We start from the raw sequence: 25,431 nt of genomic DNA on the forward strand, positions 1-25,431 counted from the left end.
GCATAAAAACAGACACATAGATTAATGGAACACAACAGAGAGCCCAGAAATAAACCCATCCCTCCATGGTCTATTAATCTATGACAAAAGAGGCACGAATATACACGGGGTAAAGACTGTCTATTTGGTAAGTGGTGTTGGTTAAACTAGACAGATACATGGAAAAAAAATGAAATGAAACCATTTTCTTACACCATATCGAAGAATAAACTCAAAATAGATTAAAGACTTCTATGTGAGTCCCGAAACCATAAAAATCCTAGAAGAACACACAGGTTATAAACTTTCTGATATTGCTGTTAGTAATATTTTTTTCTGATATATCTCCTTGACAAGGAAGACAAAAGAACAAATAAATAAACAGTAATACATCAAACTAAAAAATTTTTGCACAGCAAAGAAAACCATCAACAAAATGAAAAGACGACCTACTAAATGGGAGAAGATATTTGCCCGTGATATATCTAACAAGGGGTTACTATCCAAAATTTATATAGAACTCATACAATTTAACATAAAAAAAAAATCCAATTAAAAAACGAGCAGAGGACCTAAATAGATATTTCTCCAAAGTAGACACACAGATGGCCAACAGACATGAAAAGATGCTCAACGTCACCAATTGTTAGAGAAATGGAAATAAAAGCCACAATAAGATATCACATCACACCTGTCAGGATGGCTATTATCAATCTATCAACAAACAGGAGGTGTGTGAGGATGTAGAGAAAAGGGAACCCTAGTGCACTGTTGGTAGGACTACAAATTGGTGCGGCCACTATGGAGGACAGTATAGAGGTTCCTCAAAAAATTAAAACAGAACTACCTTATGACCCAGCAATTCCACTTCTGGGTATTTATCTAAGGAAAGACAGAACACTAATTTGAAAAGATATATGCACTCCTATTTTCATTTCAGCATTATTTTCAATAGCCAAGATATAGAAGCAACTAAGTGCCCATCGACAGACAATTAGATAAAGAAGAAATGTTCCATATTTAAAATGGAATATTGCACAGCCATAAAAAAGAATGAAATCTTACCATTTGCAAAAGTATGAATGGACCTAGAGGATATTATGCTAAGTGGAGTAAGGCAGATGCAGAAAAGACAAATATCATTTGATTTCACTTATATATGGAACCTGAAGAAGAAAATAAATGAACAAAATAGAAACAGACTCACATATTCAGAGAAAAAACTGATGGTTGACAGGGGTTGGGGGACTAGGTGAAAAACATGAAGAGTTTAAGAAGTACAAGTTGGTATTTACAAAATAGTCATGGGAATGTAAAATACAGCATAGGAAATATAGTCAATAATATTGTAATAACTATGTACGGTGACAGGTGAGTTCTAGACTTATTTAGGGGGGGATCGCTTTTTGAATTATATAAATAGCTAACCACTATGATATACAACTGAAATTAATATAAAATAATACTGAATGTTGACTGTATGAAAAAAATAAAAATATTTAATAAATATATTATTTTATATTTCAAAAAGTGAAAAAAATAGGAAGAAAAATAACAGATCGGTTGAGGAAGAAAATAACAAAAGCTGAAAATACCGTAGTGAATTCAATCAATTAAAAAATTAATGTCTGAAATTTCAACTGATCAGAATGTAGGCTGATATTCCATACAACACCATACAATAAAGGCTGATATGAAACTTACTTTTCAGATATATTTTAACATGTAACTAAGAAAGTTACTTCTTTGTTGTCAAATATTAGAGAAAGACCTATCCATAATATTTTGTTTAATCAAACAATGCTTTACATGTAGCAACCTTTTCACAGTGATTTTAAAAACACACACAAAAATACATACTATAAAAGAGTATGTTTTCCCCCTAAATAATGAACAACTGGAGAACTTCCAACATTACTCTAAATAGTTTGATTTTCTCTGGCCCACATGCAGCATTCTCTGATGCTAAAGTAATTTAGTACACCTAGTCCATTCATGCCCATTATAATCTGTTTGATAGTTCTGCTACAACATATGCAAATAAAGGAATTTTTAATAATAATTTAAAAACCCTTATGTTTCCAATTTTGACACAATAATTATTTACTGTTAAATGACATGAAAGAATTTTGGACTTAAATTTTGAGAGTCCAAGAATTTTGGACTTAACGTTTTCAAGTGGATTATTTGTGTGGTAGGCAAAGGAAGATGTAGGAGAATGAAGAAAAACATATTACACCTTAAAACAACAAACAATTTAGTAGATTAGAAATAGAAGCAAACTAAGAAACTGCACTTTACTTTCTAAAAACCATGCAGCATTTCCCTCAACTAATCTATGAACCATTAACTTCATTACCAAGCTTTCTGTTCTACACCATGAATCACTTGAAAATTCCATTACCCACCTGATATAAAATATGAGAATTTCATTTTACGAAGTGCTGAATTAGCAAGTGCCTAAGGTAACCTTTCAGTGTCTATCAGAGCAAAGAAATCAATATAGAGACGATCCTAGAATCAAAAGAAAAGCATAAAGGAAACTCTCTTGATTGGCTTATGTATTAGTCGTCCTCTGTGCTTATGAAGGAAAGTCAAAGGCAGCTTTTCTCAATGGCTTGAGCAGAACTGACTTCCTAAATTAATGAGGAAGATAAAGCCCACAGATGGTGTACTGTGGAGTTTGAACTATACTAATTTTGACAGGTGACATGGAAATTTTCTCAGCTACTCCTGTAAAAAAAATTAAGGATTCAGGGGAATGGCAATGTGAAATGCCTTTTAAGATGCAAATTAAACCATATCTAATGCCCTCCTTTATAAACAGAAATGTATACTAGAATACTAAAAAATGCAATAGGAATATTTGTATGCCACAATTGAAATATGTAAATTTCCAGGCTTCTCCAGTATTCTAGAACTGTGTGTGTGTGTGTGTGTGTGTGTATTCTGCTTTGTTCACACGCACACATACACACACACACAGATGTGGTTCCAGATATCTGACTATGACATCAGCTTCTTTATAAAGCATTTGTGGAGTCCTTTTCACTCATTATCTTGATACACATTTTATCCTTATGCTCTTTTGCTCTCAGAAAAATGATCATCTCTTTTGAGAATTAACGTCCACATGTCACTGGATTTCATGAGCAATATTCAATAACTTAGGCCAATGGCAAAAGAAAAAAATGAGAAGTTCAGACAGTATTTACCACAAAGTAGATTAAAATATTTCATGATAACCAAATATGATTTGACCATTTATATTCTTACACTGAGTCTAGCCTCCCACGTATACTATATAGTAATTTAGAAATGGAAACTGAGAGCAGCAGTGAAGCCCACGGGTAGGTCTCTGTATAAATTATTGATGGCAACTAGACTTTGGGTGGTAAACACACAATAGAATATACAGATGTTAAATGATAATGTACACCTGAAAATTATATAATTGTATTAACCAATGTTAGCCCAATAAACTTAATTAAAAATTTAAAAAAATAAATTATTGAGGACTATATAAATAAAATTTTTTAACAAGGCATTTTTCCACTGTGCTCCCTAGGAAGGCAGAGATACCCAGTATTTTCAATGAGAAACACTCATCCACAAAATAGTTGATTTTCCCTGAAAACATACCTGAGACCATAAAAATAAAATACAATTCCTGATGAGACTGAGTCTGTATCTTTGAGGGCAGCAACAAAGAGTAATCTGTTGAGACCAAGTCTATCTATTTATGAATTCATTTCTTTTCTGGGTCCTCTGGCCTCATGTAATCATGAGGCTTAATCACCCAGACTGAATATTGCTCAGTAATAAGCAATAAGCTATGTTAATTTTTCTAAGGGGCTGCTGAGTTTAAGAAAAGTTTAGGCTTCTTGGGAGGCGCTGGAGTTAGGGTCTGAAACCTGAACAAGGGAAGAAGGGAGGGTCACAGGAATGAACAGGCTGCAGAGTAGGAAAGTGGGGTGAAGCCTGCAATCATGCTTATGGGGAGCAGCATTTTAATCTCATCTTTTATCAAAAATAGTCAAGTCATTGGACAAACAGAGTTGAACATTCCCTCTATCCATATCTTCCCTTCAGAGGGCTGGTCCCAGCTCTCTGAATTAGGCTCCCAGTAAAGCTTGATAAACTTTATATTATGGATGTGAATCCTTTTACTATTAGATGGTTTTCTCCCCCTAAATTTTTCAGATAGGCACCAACTTTAGTTTTCCGTTTCAGAGTTTTCATTGACCTCTTGAAATTTATTCACAAATGCTAGGTTAAGAATGAAGTAAAGTGCTGATGATTATAATCGGCAAGAAACTGAGTGCCAACAGCCAGATCAAACTACACACTGAAATGTCCCCAGAGCTATATCTGGATGGCAGAAATAAAAGATTTTTACTTTCCATTTCCTTGCTCAAAATAAATACCATGTCCTTCTATGTATCAAAGGAGGGAAATATTTTGTATACAACAACATAAAACCTATTTGCATATTTTTCTATTATGCTGAAAAGTATAAGCCTTGAGGAAAAAAAAAAAAATTAAAGACCCCATGTGAACTGTTAACTCCAGTTTGGAAATTCCGTTTTGCTTTGATGAAACACAAGCACAGCAGGGACTGAGCTTGTTCTTATTTTGGAACTAAGAGGCATTTTTAAGTCTGCATAGTCAAACATACTCTTAACGTTCATAAATTACCATGCAGCAAAAGTCCTTGACAGATATTTACTGTCTTTGACCAGATAAAATAATTTTGCTAAATATATACATAGGTTAGACTATAAGGTCTTTAACTAGAAGTAAATATACAAAAATCAAGGGAAGTGGGAAATTGATTCGTTGTAGTGATTACAAGATTTCTCAACCAAAAGCAGAAAGAACACTTAAAAATCACTATTTATGATTAATCTTCCATAATATAACATATATAACATAAATGTTAAATGTAAATTTAAAAACTGTATTTTAATTCAAGCTAAATAAAATCTAGTGTAATATCAATGGGAATATCAGTGTCAATATTTCAGCAATATTTTACAGAGTAATATAAATTTTAAAATAAACAATTTGCTTTATTTATAACTTGAAGGAAAAGTCCTTAATGGCACTTGTACTCCATATTAACTAACTTGTCCTCTCTGGACCAGGCTATACATTACACACTAAAATTCTGACACAATTTTAGGATGTACAGAAATCTTAAAGGGAGATAACAGTTATTTTAAATTATTCATAACACTGGGAGAGCCAGAATAGCTTAACAAAATCCACAGATACTTCTTATATATCTTACTGGTCAACAGGTTTTTATTATCTTTTCTCTACCGGCCAACCCATAAAACTAAAATCAAGACAAACAGCCTGTTTTAATTTCTACTCCTTGACCACTCACTACTGACTTCTCTGATGGAGATTATAAAACAGAGTGAAAGCTAAGAAGTGAGAAGGTGAAGAAAGAAGCTAAGAGCCTAGATAATCTTCGAATTCAACGATCATGAGTTCTAGGTAATCCTAAAGAAAATACTACCTATTCACTGTGATATTTTAGCAGAGCAAATCAATAAAACACATACATTAGATGAATTTCCCCCCACCATCTAGTATATCTTCATAGAAGTGTGACTCGCAAGTGAGAAACACATATGACAACCATTCACGAACTCTTCCCAAATTAGATGCTTAGCACAGATATGAAGATACTTCAATATATTATGACCTGCAGTCAAGGAACAGCTAAACTTAGAGCTATCACATAATTCAATACGCATTAAGTGCATGTAATTACAGGTACTAAAATACAAAGATAAGACATTCTCTCCCTCAAGATGGTAACAGTTTTGTTAGATTTACATGAAAACAAGTAACTATGGCTCACCAAGATAAGTGCAGCAGAGATATCTTTGGACAGAGTGAAAAAGCAAGGAAAGAATCTGAGAAGCATCTGGGAAGGCTTCATGGAAGATGCAGTATAGGAGAAAGCATTTTAGAGTCAGACAAGATTAGAAACCAGTTGCTAACTAGTTATGCAATTTGGCCAATTATTAAAGCTTTTTAAGACTTAGCTTCTCAATTTAAAAAAATGAGGATAATAATATCTATATAGTTAGTTATCTAAAAGAAGGGAAAGACATTGAGTAAAGCAATCAGTGTGGTTTCTTGAAAAATTAAGCACTCAATAAATATTCTGATATCATTATTATGCAGCCTTGAAAACGTTATCAGTGATTTCTGGTGCCCAGTTAGCAGTAGCCATTGTATCGCTGTCAGTGGCCTCATTATACCTTGTTGGATTCACATGTGTCATGTTCACTCTGAATTAATACCTTAGCTGTGGACTACTACAAATAGGAGAGCAAAACTAAGCAATGTAGTTTCAAGAGTAATCCAATTCACAAGCCACTTTACTTTCTATAAGGTCAAAGTCCATTAAAGAAGAATATAGTAGAGTTATTACCTTAGTGATATCAATAGGAAAGCAAACACACAGGAAAAATATCTCTTACTTGCCACTATAGAGGCATAATATTAGTCAACACACATCGTAGCAATATTAGTGTATCTGATTAATTTGTTATTACAACTGCAATCATGTGGTAAGTATAGAATGAGAAAAGGTTAAAGTAAAAATTTCAAGAGTATAAAATGGTAAAGACAAAATACAAGCTATACAGGAGGCATCATCAGGGTACTAAAGGGAGGGGAGAACAGGGATGTAATGGAAGAAGCATCTTAAGGACTCTGTCGTGCTAAAGAGCTTATCTTTAGCCTATGGGTAATGGAGAGACATCACAGACTTTAAGACGAGGTAAAAAAATTTTTAATCTTTTATTTTATGTGCTGTTTCTACTTCATATCCAAATTTAGTAGATGTTACATAAGCCATTATTATGTTTCTTCAATTCCAATGTGTTTTTTATACACACATGCACACGTACACACACATATGTACACACATATGTGTGTGGATATATATATATATATGTTTAAGATAGCTCTTTGTCAGTTACATCATCATTTAAAATGAATCCCATATTGTTTAATGCAGTGATATGTTAAAAATAGGGTTTATAGATGTTCCAAATAAAGACTTGACTACTTGTCTGCCATTTAGGAATTAAAATTTCTCTCTCCTTTCCTTCACTACACAGTTATTCAATATCTACTCTATAATGTATCATACATAATGCTAGACTCTTGATAGAACCTTAAAAGTGCATCCTATGTTAACTGTAGTATGTGTCTTCTGTTCCTATGGAAATTTAATAAAATGTTTTATCAACAGATCTATTTTTCCACACCACATTTTAAAATGATAGAAACGTTGGTATTTTCCTTTAAATGATTTCTTCTTTAAACTGTTCAAAAAAAATGTTAAGCTAGTAAAAGCGTTTTAAAAGAAATCTCAAGAGTCAGGTGAGTGTGAAGTGAACAGAATAAAGGAGGAAAACAGCCAAGTGAAGAGCTCTATAATAAAGCCTGTAGCATGAAGCACCTTCCAGAAACACAAGAAAGCTGGGTGCTACCGATATAATTCTCAAGAAACACTTACTGTAAGGATATTAAAGCATCAGAGTAGCTATTTCAAGAATGGGTTCCTCTATCCCTACAAGTCAAAAAAAAAAAAAAATCATCACCTGTCATTCACGGGTGTTATTTATTTTTGTTTTCATCTTTTCTCTGGTTTTCTTTTTTTCTTATTGGGGAACTCTCTTCAGCACTTTTTAGATAAGTCAATTAATTTCTGCAGAGTAATCTAAGCTTAGAGAGTATTAAATGGGGAAATATAATGTACTGGTGGGCACTGGCTGAGGCTCACCAGGTTTGAGCTCCCTTCTCTAATGTCTTTTTCACTCTGGGAAGCCAATGAAGCCTCTGGAGATCAGTTACCTGTCCTATTACATAAGGATGTGTTTGTGGAACACTGAAAATTCTGGGCTCTTCTACTTAGATGGGAATAAGAAGAACTACTAAGGTGCTTAGGTTTTGTCAAAGCAGCATGATAAGACTTTAAAAGCTCTTACTTCAGAATGGTGTGGATCTGTTATTCTTGCACACCTCTGCTTGTTTCATTTTCATCTGTTTTGGATTGCTTTTTCCTTTGATGTGGCACAACAGGATTGGATTGCTCCCTGTTTATGAAGTGCATAGAAATGGATGGCTTTCTTTGGGACAAACTCTCACCCTTGAAGCTCATTTACTTTGTCATCTTCTGCTACCTCTTCTGGTCAGAATATTAAGACTTCAAAGACTACAAAGTGAGCTCTACAATTTATTTTATGAAGAAGACTCTTCCTTCTCTCATTCTTTAAAAAAAATAATTTATTTTTTAATTACCGCTGACATACAATATTATATTAGTTTCAGGTACACAACACAGTGAATAGACATTTATATAACGTACAAAGTAATCATCCAATAAATCTAGTACCAATCTGACACCATACATAATTATTACAACATGATTAACTATATTCCTTATACTATACTTTACATCTCCATGACTATTTTGTAACTACCAATCTGTACTTTTCAATCCCTTCTCCCTTTTCACCGATTCCTCCACCACCCTGCCCTTGCACCTGGCAACCATCAAAATGTTCTTTCTACCTACGAGTTTATTTGTTTTGTTTGTTCATTTATTTTGTTCTTTAGATTCCACATGTAACTGAAATCATATAGCATTTGTCCTTCACTGTCTGACTTACTCCATCTAACACAATACCCTCTAGGTCTACCCATATTGTTGCAGAGGGCAAGATTTCCTTCTTTTTTATGTCTGAGTAATATTCTATTGGTTATGTATCACCTCTTATCTATTCATCTATTGATGGACACCCAGGTTGCCTCCATATCTTGGCTACTGTAAATAATGCTGTAGTGAACGTATGGATGCACATGTCCCTTCAAGGTAGTATTTAGGATTTCTTCAAATAAATACCCAGAGGTGGGATTACTGGGTCCTTCTTTGTCTCTTGTTTTAAGCTTTGTTTTAAAGTCTATTTTGTCTGGTATAAATATTGCTACCCCAATTTTTGGTTTTTGGTTTTTTCTTTTTCTTTTCTTCATTTATTTATTGAGCCATTCCTGGGTGGGGTAGATACAGAGGTGGATATGGCAAGGTCCTTAACTCAGGAAAATGACAATGTAGGAGGAAAGGCTAACATTATAAATATCTTAACAGCAAGAATTTTAACAAGGTAATGTCATGACAATCAGAACTTATCATTCTAACCACATCTATGAATTAAACATCTGGTGTTTTTCCAGGTAAAATATAAAGCTATATTTATCATCTTCTGTTGACTTTTTAGACGCTCTCCTGGAGCACCTACTCAGAGGTCAACAACTAGCACTACTTTAGGTGCTGAGGATCAGGGTTTCCGATAAATGTGATTATTAGTTTCTACAATCTTGTAGTTATTGAAAGTGCTGGATTTATTCCAAGAGGTATTTGGTTAGTTGGCTCAGAGCCAATGCACATTTTTTTCCTCTTGTGTTTACTCCTTACCTGAATGTCTCTGACTCCAGCTACTGTGGTTCCCTTGATTTTGACAAAGTTGTTTATTGACTATATATTGGTAGGGCTTACTTCCCTTCCTACTCACCACACATCTAGCTCATCTCCTGGTCTTCATGATGTATGTCTCATATCTACTGCAAACACAGCAAGACTATTACACCTCTCAGCATATGTGGTTTTCACAAATAATTGCTTGCTTTTTCAAGTGTTGAGTCAAAGAGTAAGTAAAAATTGACATGCCTGAAACTTATTTTTAAATAGCAAATCATAACGGTTCTACACTGTCCAAAGTATCACTGTCAACATATAAATAGTATACCTCTGCTAAAAGATCTGGCTAGGAAAATGCAAATTACAAAACTGAAATTGCTGAATTTCTTCATTATATATTAATAATTAATGATCAGATTGCTGTCAACTCTGTTTTCAGAATTTCTAAAATGCATTGTTGATATCTGGCTTTTCAGCAGCAATCTCAAATGAACAATTTTTTAAATTTTTGAATAATCATTTTCATTTATGTATTAAATTACAGCAACTACACTTGCTTTTAAATTTCTGGAATGTTATTTTTCTAAAAAAAACAACTGCAAAAAACACATCTGATTAAAAATATAAGTGACTTGTATTTATACTCTGCACATGACTTTTCAACAGCACTTATTAAATTTCCATAAATATGGGCCTAATATAATTCTTTTAATTCATATATTATTTTATTTCTCAAATAACAGTCAAGGATCCTAGAATGTGCTTCTTCATTTAAATGGTTGCTTCTTGTTCATATTATTTGCTTATATTATAGTGGCATTTGTCATCAAGTACCACAGTTACCTGTACACATGTCCATTTTTCTGGTTTAATGGGAAGTAACTTGAAGGTAAGCGTCCTGATCCATTGAAGGCATAAAATAAAACCAGGGATCTCACATTATCACAACTCCTTTTTTCACAGTGATCATAAGAGCATCAAATGGAAAAATACCAAAATCTGTGTCTCTGATACTACTCACCCTTAACTATCTCCAGAGAAAGAGATGAAACTTAAAACATCCTCAAACTTATAGTACAGTATCCTTACTGACAGGGTTAATGGTCAGATAAAAGATAATGCAATGTTCACTGCTGGTTGCAAAATTATGCAACGTATTAACAGATCTGAACTAGACAAGAGTTCTAAATGGAGGCACTGAGGCAAATTTATGCAATGGAAATCTGAAGGGCTGCAAAGAGGAAACAAAGAACTATGACAATTTGGCAAGCACTGGCAAAGCTAGGCAACATTAATTAATAGTGAGGAAGCAAAAACAAGATGTGTAGACTGACAATGAGGAGATCTGAAATTCTCAATTATTCTGCATAATGTGAGACCACAAAAAAAATGTAAAAGTGGTTTTAAATGAAGCTCATGTGATGATGCTGAGGCTGCCACATTGTCTGGATTGGTTTGTGTCTGTGTGTCCGCATAGAAATGGGGTGCTTTTCCTTACCTCCAGATGCTCTAAAATATAGGGAGGATTTGTCATGCCAAGCCTCAGCATTGCTCCCTCAGGAATCACGTCAACCAGTTTCCACAGTAGTGTGGGGAGATCGGTGCCAATATCTCTGCCATAAGCCCCTGTGTCTTCACTGGTCAACCATATCTCACAAACACCCTCTGTGAATCAAAGGAGATAATTAACAAATCTGTTGCAGAGCTGTTTCCTTCATCATACAGCTGCTCACTCTTTTTAATGCAGTATTTCTCAACATTATTATGCAGGCAGTCTGGGTATTCAATTGAAGGGGGGAGAAAAAGCAGCTTATCCCATGGTGGCACTGGGTTATTAAGTTCATTTTATGAACACCAGAGAGTTATAACAATGCTGTAAATTATCAGCGCATCCTATGGAGTGATTAACATTCACAGCCAATCAGTTAAACCATGCTTCCTCCAAAGCACTTTGATCAAGACTAAAGCTTCTGTCCCATCACAGAGAATACCTATTTTATTGAACACCATAACTGAAGAGTCATTCTCAGAATAGGTAATATCAGCAGTTAACTCACTAATAAACCCAAGGAAAAATGTCAAGTGTAGCTAAGGCTTAACTCACAAATTATTAATTACGAGGTATCCATTTCTCCTGTAGTAACAGGAGAAATTTTGTCTTCTTTATTCAATTAAGAATAGAGTACACCATATGGCTGCATTCACAGTAGTTAGTCGCTGTATAAACTAAGTATTTGTGTTGGAATATCTGCTTACTGACAGCATCCTATTTTCCATCAATCAGACCTTCAAAAACGGATCTATGTTTTGGTGCTATGGTTGTTATAAAGAATCCTGACTTCAAATATTATAGCCTACAACGACTTCCTTCCAAAAATTAAAAGAAAATACTTTTGAATAACCTAGAATTATTTAAAATGAATAAAACAGAGTTAGGAGGATCCACCTAGGTTTGCAATGGCACACAGAACCTTTCTGAATGCATACTCAGTTAAAGAATCCACCTATTTTAAAAGACCAATGGTTCACAAGGCTCAACAAATAATAAAATGGGCTAGTGAAATTTGTTCATGATAAAGTGATGTGTTGCTTCTAAAGAACCTCAACACACACACACACACACACACACACACACACACACACACACAGCATACAAAGAAAGACTGCAGACTGAATCAGAAGTATAATTTTCTAGAAAGAGTCTTAAAATTATAATTTTAAATTGTCTTTAGTTGACAGAACAGAAGAATTTTAAAAATACATTTAAATATTCCTAGCCAAGAGAGACAACAAATAAAACACATGGCTTTTATGTGAATGTGAACTTAAAATTTACAGAATACAAAAATCATAAAGATTTTCACTCTCCTTAATGTGTTCCACAGAAGTAGAAAAATATACATGAAGATCTCTAATCATTATTTCTTTTAGAATACAAGATGTATTTACTTTATCAAAAAACTAGCCAACCTACACAAAAACATGTTCACTTTCCCCCATTTGTCTATCTTTTTGAGACAAGCACATCCTCACCCACACCCACACAACATAGAAAATACAAGGATAGAAATAGGATTTTAGTTTCCCGAAATTAATGGCTTAGCACAGAAACAGGAAATATCAAAAAAAGCTCCATTTAAAAAGTTGGAGATGTCTCTGTTATTTGAAAATCAGTAGTGTTACGAATATATGGGTTTTCTTAAATTAAATATGTAATTCCAGAAATTAATAAATCGTTGCTTAGTTTTAATCATTTAATAAGAAAAATTTATCCTTAAAAGAAATAGTCTGGCATGTTTACAGTCTCTGTTTATAGTCTTATAATTTTATAAATATTCTCTGTATATGGAGTAAATTTTGTTTTATTTAAAAAATGAGTTACAATTATTGACATCATTATTTTAATATTACATATGTCATTAGACACTGGACTCATACAACTTTTTTTTTTAATCTTATCATAAAATCCACTCCAGGAAAAGAGATGGCTAAGTAACAACATAAACAGATTTTAAAACACTCTGAAAAAGGTTATAAAAACAGGACATTATCCATAATTTTCCAGTTACTGGCATTTGAGCAACACAATATGAATATTTTAAAATGAACAGAATAATTTTAATTTATAATTTTTCCATCCAAATGGTTCCATGCTACGCCTTATGTAGAAAGAGTGAGTTCCTGGAACAGTGCCTCGCTGTTGCTAGACTAATATAGAAGGGGAAAAATCACTTTGAATAGGAATGGAAATAACATCATGCAGAAACAGCAGCAGCCAGCTCTTAAAGCTGCATAGGTGGGGACCAATAGCCCCCTGGTGGGCTGAAACTTCAAATTAAATCACATAAAGAGGAAGCAGCTGTAACACTAAATCAGCAACAACGGGAATAATGGTCTTGATGTCTCCAAGATCAAGGCTGCTAAAGTGCTCTATATAATAGCAACCTGGCTTAAAACACAATGAAATGAGAAAACATGTGCAAAATGTGAAACCCCTGGACTTCAGGAGAAATGCGACTGGCCAATTCAATCCAAAAATTTGTCTAAGATGGTTCTGCTCTTAATCAATGTGAGAAAGTTCAGATTCTGTAAGGTTCTGTTTCAAGCATGAATTCTAATGAGAGCTGATCCCTTGAATAGTTAGGATATGGAAACTCATTTCATACTAAAGGTGAAGCTAAATATGGAATCTCCATGCCTGACATCCTTTTCCCTGGGAAGTCTTGTGATTACTCATAGTGCAAGCAGTTCCTGTCAGGTCAGCTTGCATATGAGTTCACCAGGGAAACTGAAGGCTGCGGTCTATAATCACTAATGGATATTGAGACACATGCATGCTTCTATCTGCACACTTAATTGGCTATACTTATGGACAGAAATGCTTGCCTAAACAGCTTCATTCCTTAAGGACCTCAGTTATGAGCTATATTCCTTTGCACATTCATTTCTTTATTCGTCCATCAAACATTTATTAGGCCGTTACCTACTATGTGCCCTGCAGCGACTCCAGCTCATATCAGATATGGATTCATCATTAAACTTCTGTGATCTAAGATGGGCTATCATCCAGGAGCTGGCAAGGGGACAATGAGAGACATCCTGGGAGCTTCACACACATCCCTATCGATGGTGATAAAGGGGGGTGGGTATTGAAGAATACGGCCTTAGAAACCAAGTGAAGGATGAACTGGGCTGGTTGAAAGTGTATATGATATCAGCCCCTATGAGACAGGCCCAATCTGCACTATAATGTGGACTTTGATTAATACATGTCATAAAAACAAACACATGAAAATGAAAAAGAGAAGCAAGCAGGAAGAACTGAGATAAGAGAAGTGAATGTCCAGAAAAACTCCCATGCCTGTAAAAATAAGTACATGTAAAAAAAAAAAAAAAAAAAAAGTAGTGGATTCAGAAAAGTGGGAGACAAAAATTAGCTTTTCTAAGCATCCAAGGTGAAATTTTACTTTTCCTAAAATTGTTCATCTACCTGACTTTTGTTCATTTTCCTTAAATTGTTCAGTCTATCTGACTTTTCTAATGAACATGAGGTTCATCAGATCATCTATCCTTTTGTTGTGTAAATTTTGGTAAAAAAAAAAAGCAAATATTAAAAGCAAATATTAGGGAGAAATAAAATGTATCTTACAAAGGAAAACCCTTTAAAAAAGTTTAGTTATTAGAATATATTATCATTTTACCCAAGTAATTACAGATCAGCCTATAGTTGAAACATGGTTATTTTTCCATAAATAGAGAGCAACCTCAACAACTAGATTCTGATCTTTGCATCATAGTAATTTGAGATGACAAAGGATGGAAAAAGTAGAAGACATAAAGGTTAATAATAAAAGATAATATTCTCAATAAAATAGTCTCACAACAAAGAATATCTTTCTTGAAAAATCAAACATTGCTAAAACTCAATTTCAAAAATTTGACTCAGTATAATTTTCCTATGTATGAGCTCCATTGTAATAAATTAAAATATGGCTAAAGACTGATTTCATCTAGTCAGAGAAGTGATATTTCTCTAGAAGCTCTCGCTTTATCACGGGGGAAATTTCCACCATTATAAGTTGTTTCAATTATTTCATTATGAGTAGTTTATAGAAATAAGGATTACAAAAATACAAAAATTGTAAACTATGTTTAATGGAATAGCTAAAGAGCACTAGATGGCAAGAAAATCTACACCGACTAAGCAAAGAAAATCACCTCAAAGTCTGCTAAATCGTTCAGATGTGTGCTCTCCCCTTCTGTTTTCTGCTCTTCATTACTCCCCTTGCCTTTCCTCCTCTCAATTCCATCCTCTATTCTCTCTCCACCATCTCATTTGAGCCTTCATGCTTCATTTTCTTCGATAGTCAATAAGAAATATAAATTAAACATACATTATGCTATATTTATTTAATATGCATTAAATTCTCTGCTCTTAATTTCCAATAGTCTTTTGTTAAGGATCACAGTGCATATTAACTAGATTTCTACAGACTCTTTCTTCTTAAAAAAATAATCTTAGAAAAATTCAGAAATAAAGATGGCCCTCTGTTTAAACATTTGAAAGGTCATGGAAATTTATTTAATGGAGATGTTTCTAAGTAATAATATACTTAGGCAGCCTTCTATGTATTTTGCCTATTCATTTAATAGCAAAATTAGACAATATAACTCTCTTGGTCCCTTCTAATCTTATTATTGGACACTCAAGGTTTTTGTTTTCTTGTTAGATATAAAGGACTTAAATGACAACTTTACTAAAGATAGCATTCTAAAAGGACCAACTAAGGCTACCTTTTATATAACAATTATATATCACTGATAAAAACCCAATTAATAGGTCACCACAGAAGACAATTATTAACTAATTCTTCAATTATATGTTTATACTACTTTTACAAATTTTAGTGACTTTAAGGTTTTTTCTCTAACACTTTCTTTTGAACAATGTTAAATTTATAGGAAAGTTTCAAGCATACTACAATGAATACATGTCCCTCCTTCACTCAGACTCATGTATACCACTTTGTCACATCAGTTAGCACTTTCTCTACACCCACAAACACATTTTTTCCTTTTTTTGCACCATTTGAAAATTAGTTGCAGACATGATAGCACTTTTAACCTAAATAAATCAACATACATATACCTTCTAAGATCAAGAACATTCTTGCTCATAATCACAATCCAGTTACTGCTCTTGACAAACTTAACACTGGACAACACTTCTCTGTAGTGAGACTGAATCAACTGTATTTCCCTGTGCAATTCACCCTAGCTCAGGCCTCTGGGCTTTAGCATATGGTGTTCCCTCTGACTGAAACGCCTTCCACTCTTCTTTGCAAAACATATACCTCTTTCAGAAAACTTTCTTGATCACTCAGACTAATACAGATGCTCCTCTCTTGTTCCCTCAAGAATCTTGTGCAAATTCTGTATCACAGTGCATTATAATTATTGTTTGTGTCCCCTGATAGAATATAAGCATCTCCCTGACAAAAGCACAAAACTCTTTTAAAAAATACATATATGCCTTGGACAAATTATACTGCAAAGCACACAGAAAGCATGTCATAAATTTTGGCTCCATATACATATCTAAACATACATATGTATGTACATGCATACACACAGAGTATGCACAGGAGTGCACTGAGTTCTATATTAGGCAATGAAGAAATACCAAAATGAATTTTATTTGGAAAATATGGAAATGCAGCTTGAATGTTATAAGGTGTGTTGCATGGTCTCTTAATTTCTAAACTAAATTGGCAGTTTTGCTTAAAGTTCCTCACTCTTCTATAGTGATGCTGGAGAGCACAGAAAGTGAACACAAACTATCTTTTTATTTAGAAGTTAGACTTTTACACTTACAGGTAAGTTCAGATAGATCAATTACCTACCTATAAAACAAACTTTAAAATTATGTTCTTTATTCCTTTACTAACAAGAGTTAATAGAGTATTTCCAGAGCATCCTAACGCCTGTGATTATAGTGATAAACAGACAAAAAAACTTATTGGTATAAATTGATAATGTTGCTAAACACAAACAACCTGTTTAATATATTTCTTTTGAAAGGTCCTAATCACAGAGAATATTGTTTATTTCTATACTTCTGTAAGAATTTGGAAATCATGGAAAGCTAAAAACAAACTAAATTACCCCACAAAGGATGACACATTTTCTGGAAACAAGGCATCTGACTCCCCAATGTCCAAAATCTGCAATAAGCCTCAAGGAGGCAGATTAAGTTTATATACCACAATGTGTTTTGTTCCATATATGAGCTTTTAAAAATATCCCTAGAGAAATATAGACAACAGTGTTTATGAATGGGCCCTCTGGTATTTCATCAGGATGTGGGGAGAGATGCTATTTTGTCTCTAAACAATAACAACGGCTCAACTCTCAGCAGTCCAAACATTACAGATACAAAAGGAAGTAGGAAGAGGAAAAAAGAAAATAGTTGGATGCCTGCAACGCAGTACCTTTTCCTCAGAAAAGATTATCAGCTGATTACAGTGATTATCTAGTTATCTAGATTCTAAGACTAACTTGAAGAGCTATAGAATAGTTTGGAGGATAAATGAAGCCAAAGAGCAAAGCATTGTGCATTATTTGGGCCACTAAACTCAATTATAGAATGAAGAACAAATAGAACTTAAATTTTAAAAGGACAGAATATTTTTATGACAAACGTTTCATGGTCCTAGAGGTCTTTCTCAAGATGAATTCTACTAAATCAAATAAGACTTGAAATTCTGTAGTTCTAATTAGAGTATTTTACTTTGAATATAAAATTTACTAATTAATATTTTAAGTATTTAAAGAGCAAATGTAGTTTTCTATTCTATATTATATTCTTATCTTCAGTTGGATAAGAATCAGGTATGTAGTTTAGGTGTCCCAATACAAATAAAACATCATTCATTCATTCATTCATTCATTCACTCATTCTTCTTCTAGCAAGTATTTGTTGAGTATTATTATGTGCCAGACACGATTCTAGACCTTAGAGACAGGTCTCTGTTCTCTTGAAATTTATTCAAATGAGAGACAATAAACTAAGAGATGAATAATATATTATCAAGTAAAAATAAGCACTAATAAAAGTTTTAAAGCATGATAAAAGGAATGAGTGATAAAGTGGTTGGGAAAGGACATTGTTATTTTTGACAAGGAAGAGCTGAGGAAGATTCACAATGACACAAAATCTGAACGAACCAAAGTACTAAGCCCTATATATCAGCTATCTGAAGGAAGAACACTTGAAGCAGAGGGAATATGAGTACAAAGATCCAGCCTGATCATGATTATAGTTCTCAAGGAACCACAAACAGGTCCATGTGCTTGGGTGAAGTGAACAAGATGTTTGTGGTGAAAAGGAATTATAAGATGGAAGCCAGTGGTGATGTAAGCTGTTGCAAGATGCCCAGGCTCATAAAGGAGAGCTAAAAGAGCAAAAATTACATGTTGATAACCTCTTTGCTGTTGCCATATGCATTATATATATTATACTGTCAGTGAAAGCTCTCAATAACTCCATGTTTTAAGATACTTTCATGCTTCAGCTCATGAATATTCAATGCAGTGTCAGAATTCTCAAATCATTAGATTTGGTGTATAAGAAGGAATAGAAAAAGGAATAATAGATCAGGAAATTGTCCAGTCTTTCTAAGAGAAATTTGTTTCTTTCATTCTTTGTTTGGAGGGAGAATTTATTATAATTAAATAAACTACATGAAACTAGACTAAGAAATTTAAATAAAAACAAGTAAAAGAAAACCAAGACCAGTAACACATTTATGCTTTCTAGCTGGTAACACCTAGAGAGAAAAGAAGTGATGCCAGTCTTTTCTCTTCTTTTTCTTCTTCCTTCTTTCCACCCACAGAACCTAAGTACTACTACTGGGCCCCAGCTTCTCAGCGTCATTTAAGTTGACATCCAATAAACCAACATTTGCCACAAACTCAGAGTGTTCAAAGAGAGTGAAACTACTGCTACGACTTCTGAAGGAAGGACAAATAAGAAAAAGTAAAATAGAGTCCTCTTACGAGGCCAAAAAGTAAAAAGAAAGAGTCATTTTTCTTCATTAAAGAAAAAATAGGCTCACTCTCAAGAATCTATTGCCCACACATCAAGTAACTATAAAGATAAATAGAATAATTCAGATCAGTTTCACTGTTTTTAACTATTATCACTGACAACTGACCCAAAGTGGGTTACAGTGGTCTTATAATTTGTGCCCTTTCCAGGTCTGATGTTACAGAGATCTGAAGATGGTTGTTTTCTGGTGAATAAAAAGTAAAAAAGATAAAGAGGGGTGAGCATGGTTCCTGCCTAATAAAAGGATAGGGTACAAATCGAGGACACAAACAATATTTAAAAATTTGTAAGTTTTATGAAGCTGGTAGTTGTGCCTTGAGGAAAAGAATAATAATTAGAATAAAAAGGTGTGACATATATCAAGAAATCAAGGATTTAATAATCAGCTACCTCTTCAATTCAAAATTTCTATAAACAAAGCACTTTCAGGTGGTATTAATAAAAGGTGATTTTAATATCATTACAATAGAATAACATATATATCAATAATCAACCCTATAGCTTGACCAAGGTATGGTAATCAAATTTATATGTACCAATGTGTCTGTTTCTATAGAGAAATGTACAAACTGTGGACTCCTGTCATATTAATGACACAACAAAATTTTAATTAAAAGGATATATTGCGAAGATTTCTATTTCTATACATGAATCATTAACTGTCACAGGAATTGCTTTAATGTTATAAACTAGCCAATTTGACAAAATATATGAAGCTATGAGACAAGGAATAAGAGGCAGTGAAGGACTGCAATTTTTGAGAGAAGCAAACAAGGTGAGTCCTATGATTATGACTGCCTATCTTACTGCCTGGAGGCATTTTCTAGGCCACAGTGCAGAAAAGGGGGGAACCAAACATAATTCTATGATCTTACTGAGGGGAGGAGACAGAGATGATAATTCAGAAAGCCACAGTTTTCAAGATTAAATATTATAGACGTAAGAGTTGCACAGAGACGGAGCTCCAAAGATCAGCAGAGGGCTTCTTCCCCCAAGTTTTTGACTGAGTACTCCCTAGGCATGGAAACTAAATCCCAAGGCTGGAGAAAGAAGCACAGAAAAGCAATAGGCCAAACAATTCCTAGAACTCATAAAGGACTAAGAACAGTTTGTGTTCCTATTAGACAAAAGAAAGATCTTAGAATGCATGAGTCATTAGATAGAGTACTTAGAAGGTTATCTGCCTTAGTGGTGGAAAAAATTTCATGTTAAAACTAGAAGCTGCTCTGGACCTATACTAACAGACAAGGACTTTCAGAAATCTTTATTCTGCTATTCTTGCTGATATTAGTAAATATTATTTAATGAACTGAAACAGGCTGCCTCTATATCTCTCAGGCCATTAGTATGTGGGGTTGAGTCCATTTTCTTTCTGAATTTTTGTGTTCCGTGTCAAAGGTGCCATCAATTACTTGTGGCCATCTGCTTTCATAAAGCTTTTGAGGAAGATCTCATGTCATTAGTAGATTATGGACAGCAAAAAGTCTTTCTTAGTTGAGTCTCTCAGTGGCCTATAACAAACATCACTCTCACGGAAAGCAGAGATATTTACAGACTAAAATGTATGTCACATTAGATGCTCATAGCTCTGGGCACCATATAGAAGGTAATGTGGCATACACAGACTAAATCTTGCCTATGACAATTAGTTGCTTTCCTCTCTCTCTCTTTTTTTAATAGAAAAAAAATAATAATAATAGCAAAAAGAAAATTGAAATATAGCATTATAAAGTTATATTATTATTATTACTTGAAGGTTGATTGTGATAAGTTAAATGTGTATATTTAAACTCCAAAGCAACCACGAATTAACCAACAAATAAAAGAAAGAGGTATAGTTGGATATAAAATGGAATCATAATACTCAATCCAGAAGAAGGCAGTAAAAGAGGAAAGAAGGAACAATAAAATGATGGGAATTATAATGAATCATTAACTCCAAAGGGGATAGGAATAGAATGGAATAACGGAGGATATACACAGGAGGCTTCAACATTATCTTTAATTATTTCTTTAATTTAAAACAATTCTGAATTTAATATGATAAAATGTTAGGATTTGATACAGTCGGTAATTTTTTTTTTAACAATGTTAGCTAATGTTAGCTTGTCTTGTTTTTTATATTTTGGAAACATTTTATAATTTAAAATTTGAATGACAAGTAATAATCTCTGTGATTAAATAAACATGGTAAAGTCCATATTTTTGTTTCATAAAACAGAAAGAAGCGAAAACAATTGATGAAGTTGGTGTGTTTTTAAATAAGTGGTTCTATAACCATAATTAAGTGCAATGACCTTTACTAAATTCTGTTATGTGAGGCTAATCTAAACAGCTAATATTCAGTATTTCAAAATAGAATGTTAATTTTTCTCTAGCCTAAGGGGAAAAAAGAATGCCATTTTAAAATAACTAAGTCATGGGGGGAGGGAGAGCAGAATAATTCCTTACTATCAATAATTCAACTTCTCAAAGTAAGATAAAATATATTTGGTCAGTGACACTATACAAAACAACAACCCTATAGCTCTGTTGACCTTGCCTTTCTCTTGCTTCAATTATTCCAATCCAGAGCTCTCCAATGTGTACCTAAATATTATGTAAGACTAATAATTCTATAGTTGAGAGTGATGTAATTTCTTTATGGTCTAACAGCAGGCCAGCTACCATGATTCACTAAAAATAGATTCTATTAGATAGTTCTTTTTGGTTTTGGTACTATGCCTAACACAATGTATACTAGGGTATTAATCAAAGTAGTATTTGAACAACAAACACAAAGACACTTTTAAGAGTCAGAATTGTCTAGTTAGAAAATGCCAAAAGACTTTATCACTTCATTTTAAAAACAGACTCTGAAGATCAGAAAGGTTAAGCGACTTGCCCAAAGTTATACAATAACCAGTAGCAGAGCAGGGATAAGAATTAACTTCCAAGAAAGGAACTCCAACATAATTCTTTTAATGCCAATTCAATGACTCAAAGAGAACATAAATAAAACTTTATAATAATGGCAACAAGAGAAGTATCAACTAAAATTTCAAAAGAATGCTTCAGTAGCATAAAAAATAAGAAATGACTAAAGAAAACCAAAATGATGCATAAATAACATACGAAATGCATTAAGAGTATAAGCCTGCACTATCTGACAGCCACCAGCTACATGTGGCTTTTCAGCACTTAAAATGTGGTTAGTCCAAATTGAGATGTGCTCTAAGCACACAGATTTCAAAGACTCAGGATGAAAAAAAGAAAGTAAATATCTCATTAAGAATTTTTAAATTGATTATAAGTTAAAATGATTATATTAAAATATGCTGTAAAATAAATTTAATCAGCATCTTTTTATTTTTCTTAATGTGACTACTATAAAATTGTAAGTTACATGTATGGCTCACATTATATTTTTATTGGACAGCACTGTTATACAGATTATAGAACTGTTTACAATGAAGAACTGAGAGAATTAACATAAACTTTAATTCATTAACAAATTGTACTTTCTCCTAAAAAATTAATCAGGAGAAACTAAAAATTCTTCAGTTAAATAATATGACTGATAAGTTTAAGATACTTTACCTTATACATTTATACTTCATTTACTTATGTTTGTTTTTATTTGCTTGTTGCTATATTTTATTAAAATTTGCAAAATATTAAATAATTAATGCAATTAACAAACTCCTGATTCTACCACAATCATTTTGTGATTATGTTTAAGTCACCTCTGACATGCACATTTTATTTATATAGTTCACGATATTCATAAAAAAGCAAGATTAGTATTCTATTTAAAACTGTATTTAAGTTCCTTGAATCCTTAACTCTTACCACAAAAATACATGTTCAGTAATGTATTTTTTGAGAAATATTGAAAATTGAGATGGTTCTATCCATTAACTTAATAGTTTCCTTTCGAAATGAGAAAAAGAGCACTATTTTATTTTAATAGGATAAAAAGCAGAATTTCTCTAGAAAATTATTTGAAAATTGTCAGTTTGTATAAAAGTGCACTGGCTACTTTTCAATTCCAATAGATCTCCACAAATTTGAAAAGCAAAAGATCAAGCTAGAAGATGATATCTCAGAAGCAATGTGTGAAATGGTGACCACGTGTTAGTTTCCAAACACCATTCTCCAAAAAAACAAGGGTTGCTTGGAGAAAGGGTTGATTCTAGAATTGGGGCACAGAGAGTAGTACCAAATGAGCCTGGAACATTTCCTGATGCCAGAAAAAAAGAAAATGCTCAAAAAATTTATAATAGCTTTAACAGAACAGAGGAGGCAATCGAAAGAGACTCTCAAATGGCCCATGTGGGACAATTTGAGAAATAATATAAATAATGACAGTAATGGAATTTGAAGTATAGGATAAAATAAATACCCAGAATCTATACTTACAGAAATATCTGAAAACAACTAATGTGGGGGAAAGCAGAGTTCTTCCTTATAATTCCAATTAATAAATATAAAAAGAAAGAAAAATCACCATCAGACAAACAGTACAGTAATAATAGTTGGAGGTAAGAATCATCAACGGATGTTAAAGTTAGGGTGCAAGAGTGAAGAAAAACAGGATATTTCATAGTCTTAAAGTATATCCTCATAAGATACTTATTAAGAAAAATAATAATTTCATGGTGGAGAAACTTGACAAGCACAACCTTTACTAAACCTTTACTAAGTGATAAAAATGAACCCCATCTGTAATGAGACATCTCAACATCATGTACCTGATGCCATGGAAAGTATACAATATCACTTCAGTGGAATTTTTGCCAAAAAAATACTTAATCTGAACTTCATCATGAGAAAACTTCAGACAAACACAACTTGAGAGAGGGACTATAAAATTGAGAGAATGTACTAGCCTGTACACATCAAAAATATCAAGGCTATGGAAAGCAAAGAAAGACAAAGGTACTGTCCCAGATTGGAGGTGAGGAGACTGAAGAGTTGTGATAACTAAATGTAATATGAGATACTGGATTGAATTCTGGACCAGAAAAAAAGGGTATTAGTGCAACAATGGGTGAAATTTGAAGGGTGTGTAGATTACATAAGAGTATTATATCAATGTTAATTATATCAATGTTAATTTTTCTGGCATTGATCATTTTACTATGGTCGTGTAACAGTTGAGGAAGTTGGATGAAAGCTAAATGTGAACTCTGTACTATTTTTGCAACATCTTTCTAAGTCTGAACTTATTTCAAAATATAATTGAAAAAGGAAGATCAAGGCAGGGTATTATTGGTTATCAGGACAAGAGAGTGCATACGTGAAACCTTTGCTTACCCACTATACTGCAGAGGCTTCAGGTAAAGTTTAAGTAGAGCGAGTCCAAAAAGGTCTTTTGTCTAATGCAAATCAAGAACCCATTTCCCTCCGAAATGAGTAAAGCTTCTGATTTAAACTAGCTAATATCAGGATGCTTCTAAAAATTATCACTTTATTCAAAAAATCCACCAAATGCACACACTCTTCTTCAAGTAAGAAGCTTCAAACCACACATTAAAAAAAAAAATTTTGTATATACTGTATTTACACTTAGAAACTAAAAGACTACCTTCTAAAATATGTCACAGTAATGCCATTACCATTGCCAAGCAGTATGTATTAAGTAGTCATCATCGAGCCCTATGGGAAGTTTCTCAGGGCACATATAAACAAAACTGATGAGACAGTCATAAAAGAGAACTAAAGAAAATATATGTGTGGAAAAATTTTAAGTTAACTAATTATAAAACAGGCAAATATAACCCTAAGGAGTAGGCCAGGAAGAGATGAAAATAATATCAGCAACCAATGGGAAAGAACATGTTTTTGAAGTATTAAACTTAGATATAATAAAGATATATCACACAAAATTTATTATTATGTATATATGGACTAATATAAAGGAGAAACTATGGGATGAGGTACAGTGGTGTAAAGGAATCAATATAACACTTAGATCTAAAAAAGAGAATTCAATTGCTGGAAGGCTCTTCCCCAGAACAGGGCAGGGAAGTAGGTCTGGTGTGTGGCTAGAAAAGTCCAATTCGGCATACCACACTAGGCAGTTTTAACAGTTGGGACAAAAACAGTGAGAAGAATGAGGGGGTAAAGTATCTGGCTTCCTAACCAATATATTACAATTTAGCCTTAGAAAACTATATCTTTCATCATAGTTACCACTTAGAGAAGACCAAAGTTAAAGAATATTCATTATACAAAAAAACAGAGACTCATGGAAATGGCAATAGACTAGTGGTTACCAGAATGTGAGCCGGAACAGGGGAGGGGGGCAGGGGAGGGTGTGAGGGGAAGTAGATGGGGTAAAAAGGGA

General features: G+C 33.3%; 1 protein-coding gene across 11 annotated transcripts in view; it reads right to left on the reverse strand.

Annotated features, from left to right (window-relative positions):
• The window catches only part of CDKAL1 (CDKAL1 threonylcarbamoyladenosine tRNA methylthiotransferase), a 566,460-nt gene that overhangs the window by 224,970 nt on the left and 316,059 nt on the right, over positions 1-25,431 (reverse strand). For all 11 annotated transcript variants that reach the window (XM_039866443.1, XM_039866450.1, XM_039866444.1 and 8 more), the window contains one exon: positions 10,989-11,155. In XM_039866443.1, the coding sequence (XP_039722377.1) occupies positions 10,989-11,155 (167 nt within the window). The remainder of the gene's footprint in view (positions 1-10,988; positions 11,156-25,431) is intronic.

This window comes from Pteropus medius, unplaced genomic scaffold (genome assembly GCF_902729225.1).
Source record: "Pteropus medius unplaced genomic scaffold, Ma_sr-lr_union100, whole genome shotgun sequence".
Taxonomy (NCBI): Eukaryota; Metazoa; Chordata; class Mammalia; order Chiroptera; family Pteropodidae; genus Pteropus; species Pteropus medius.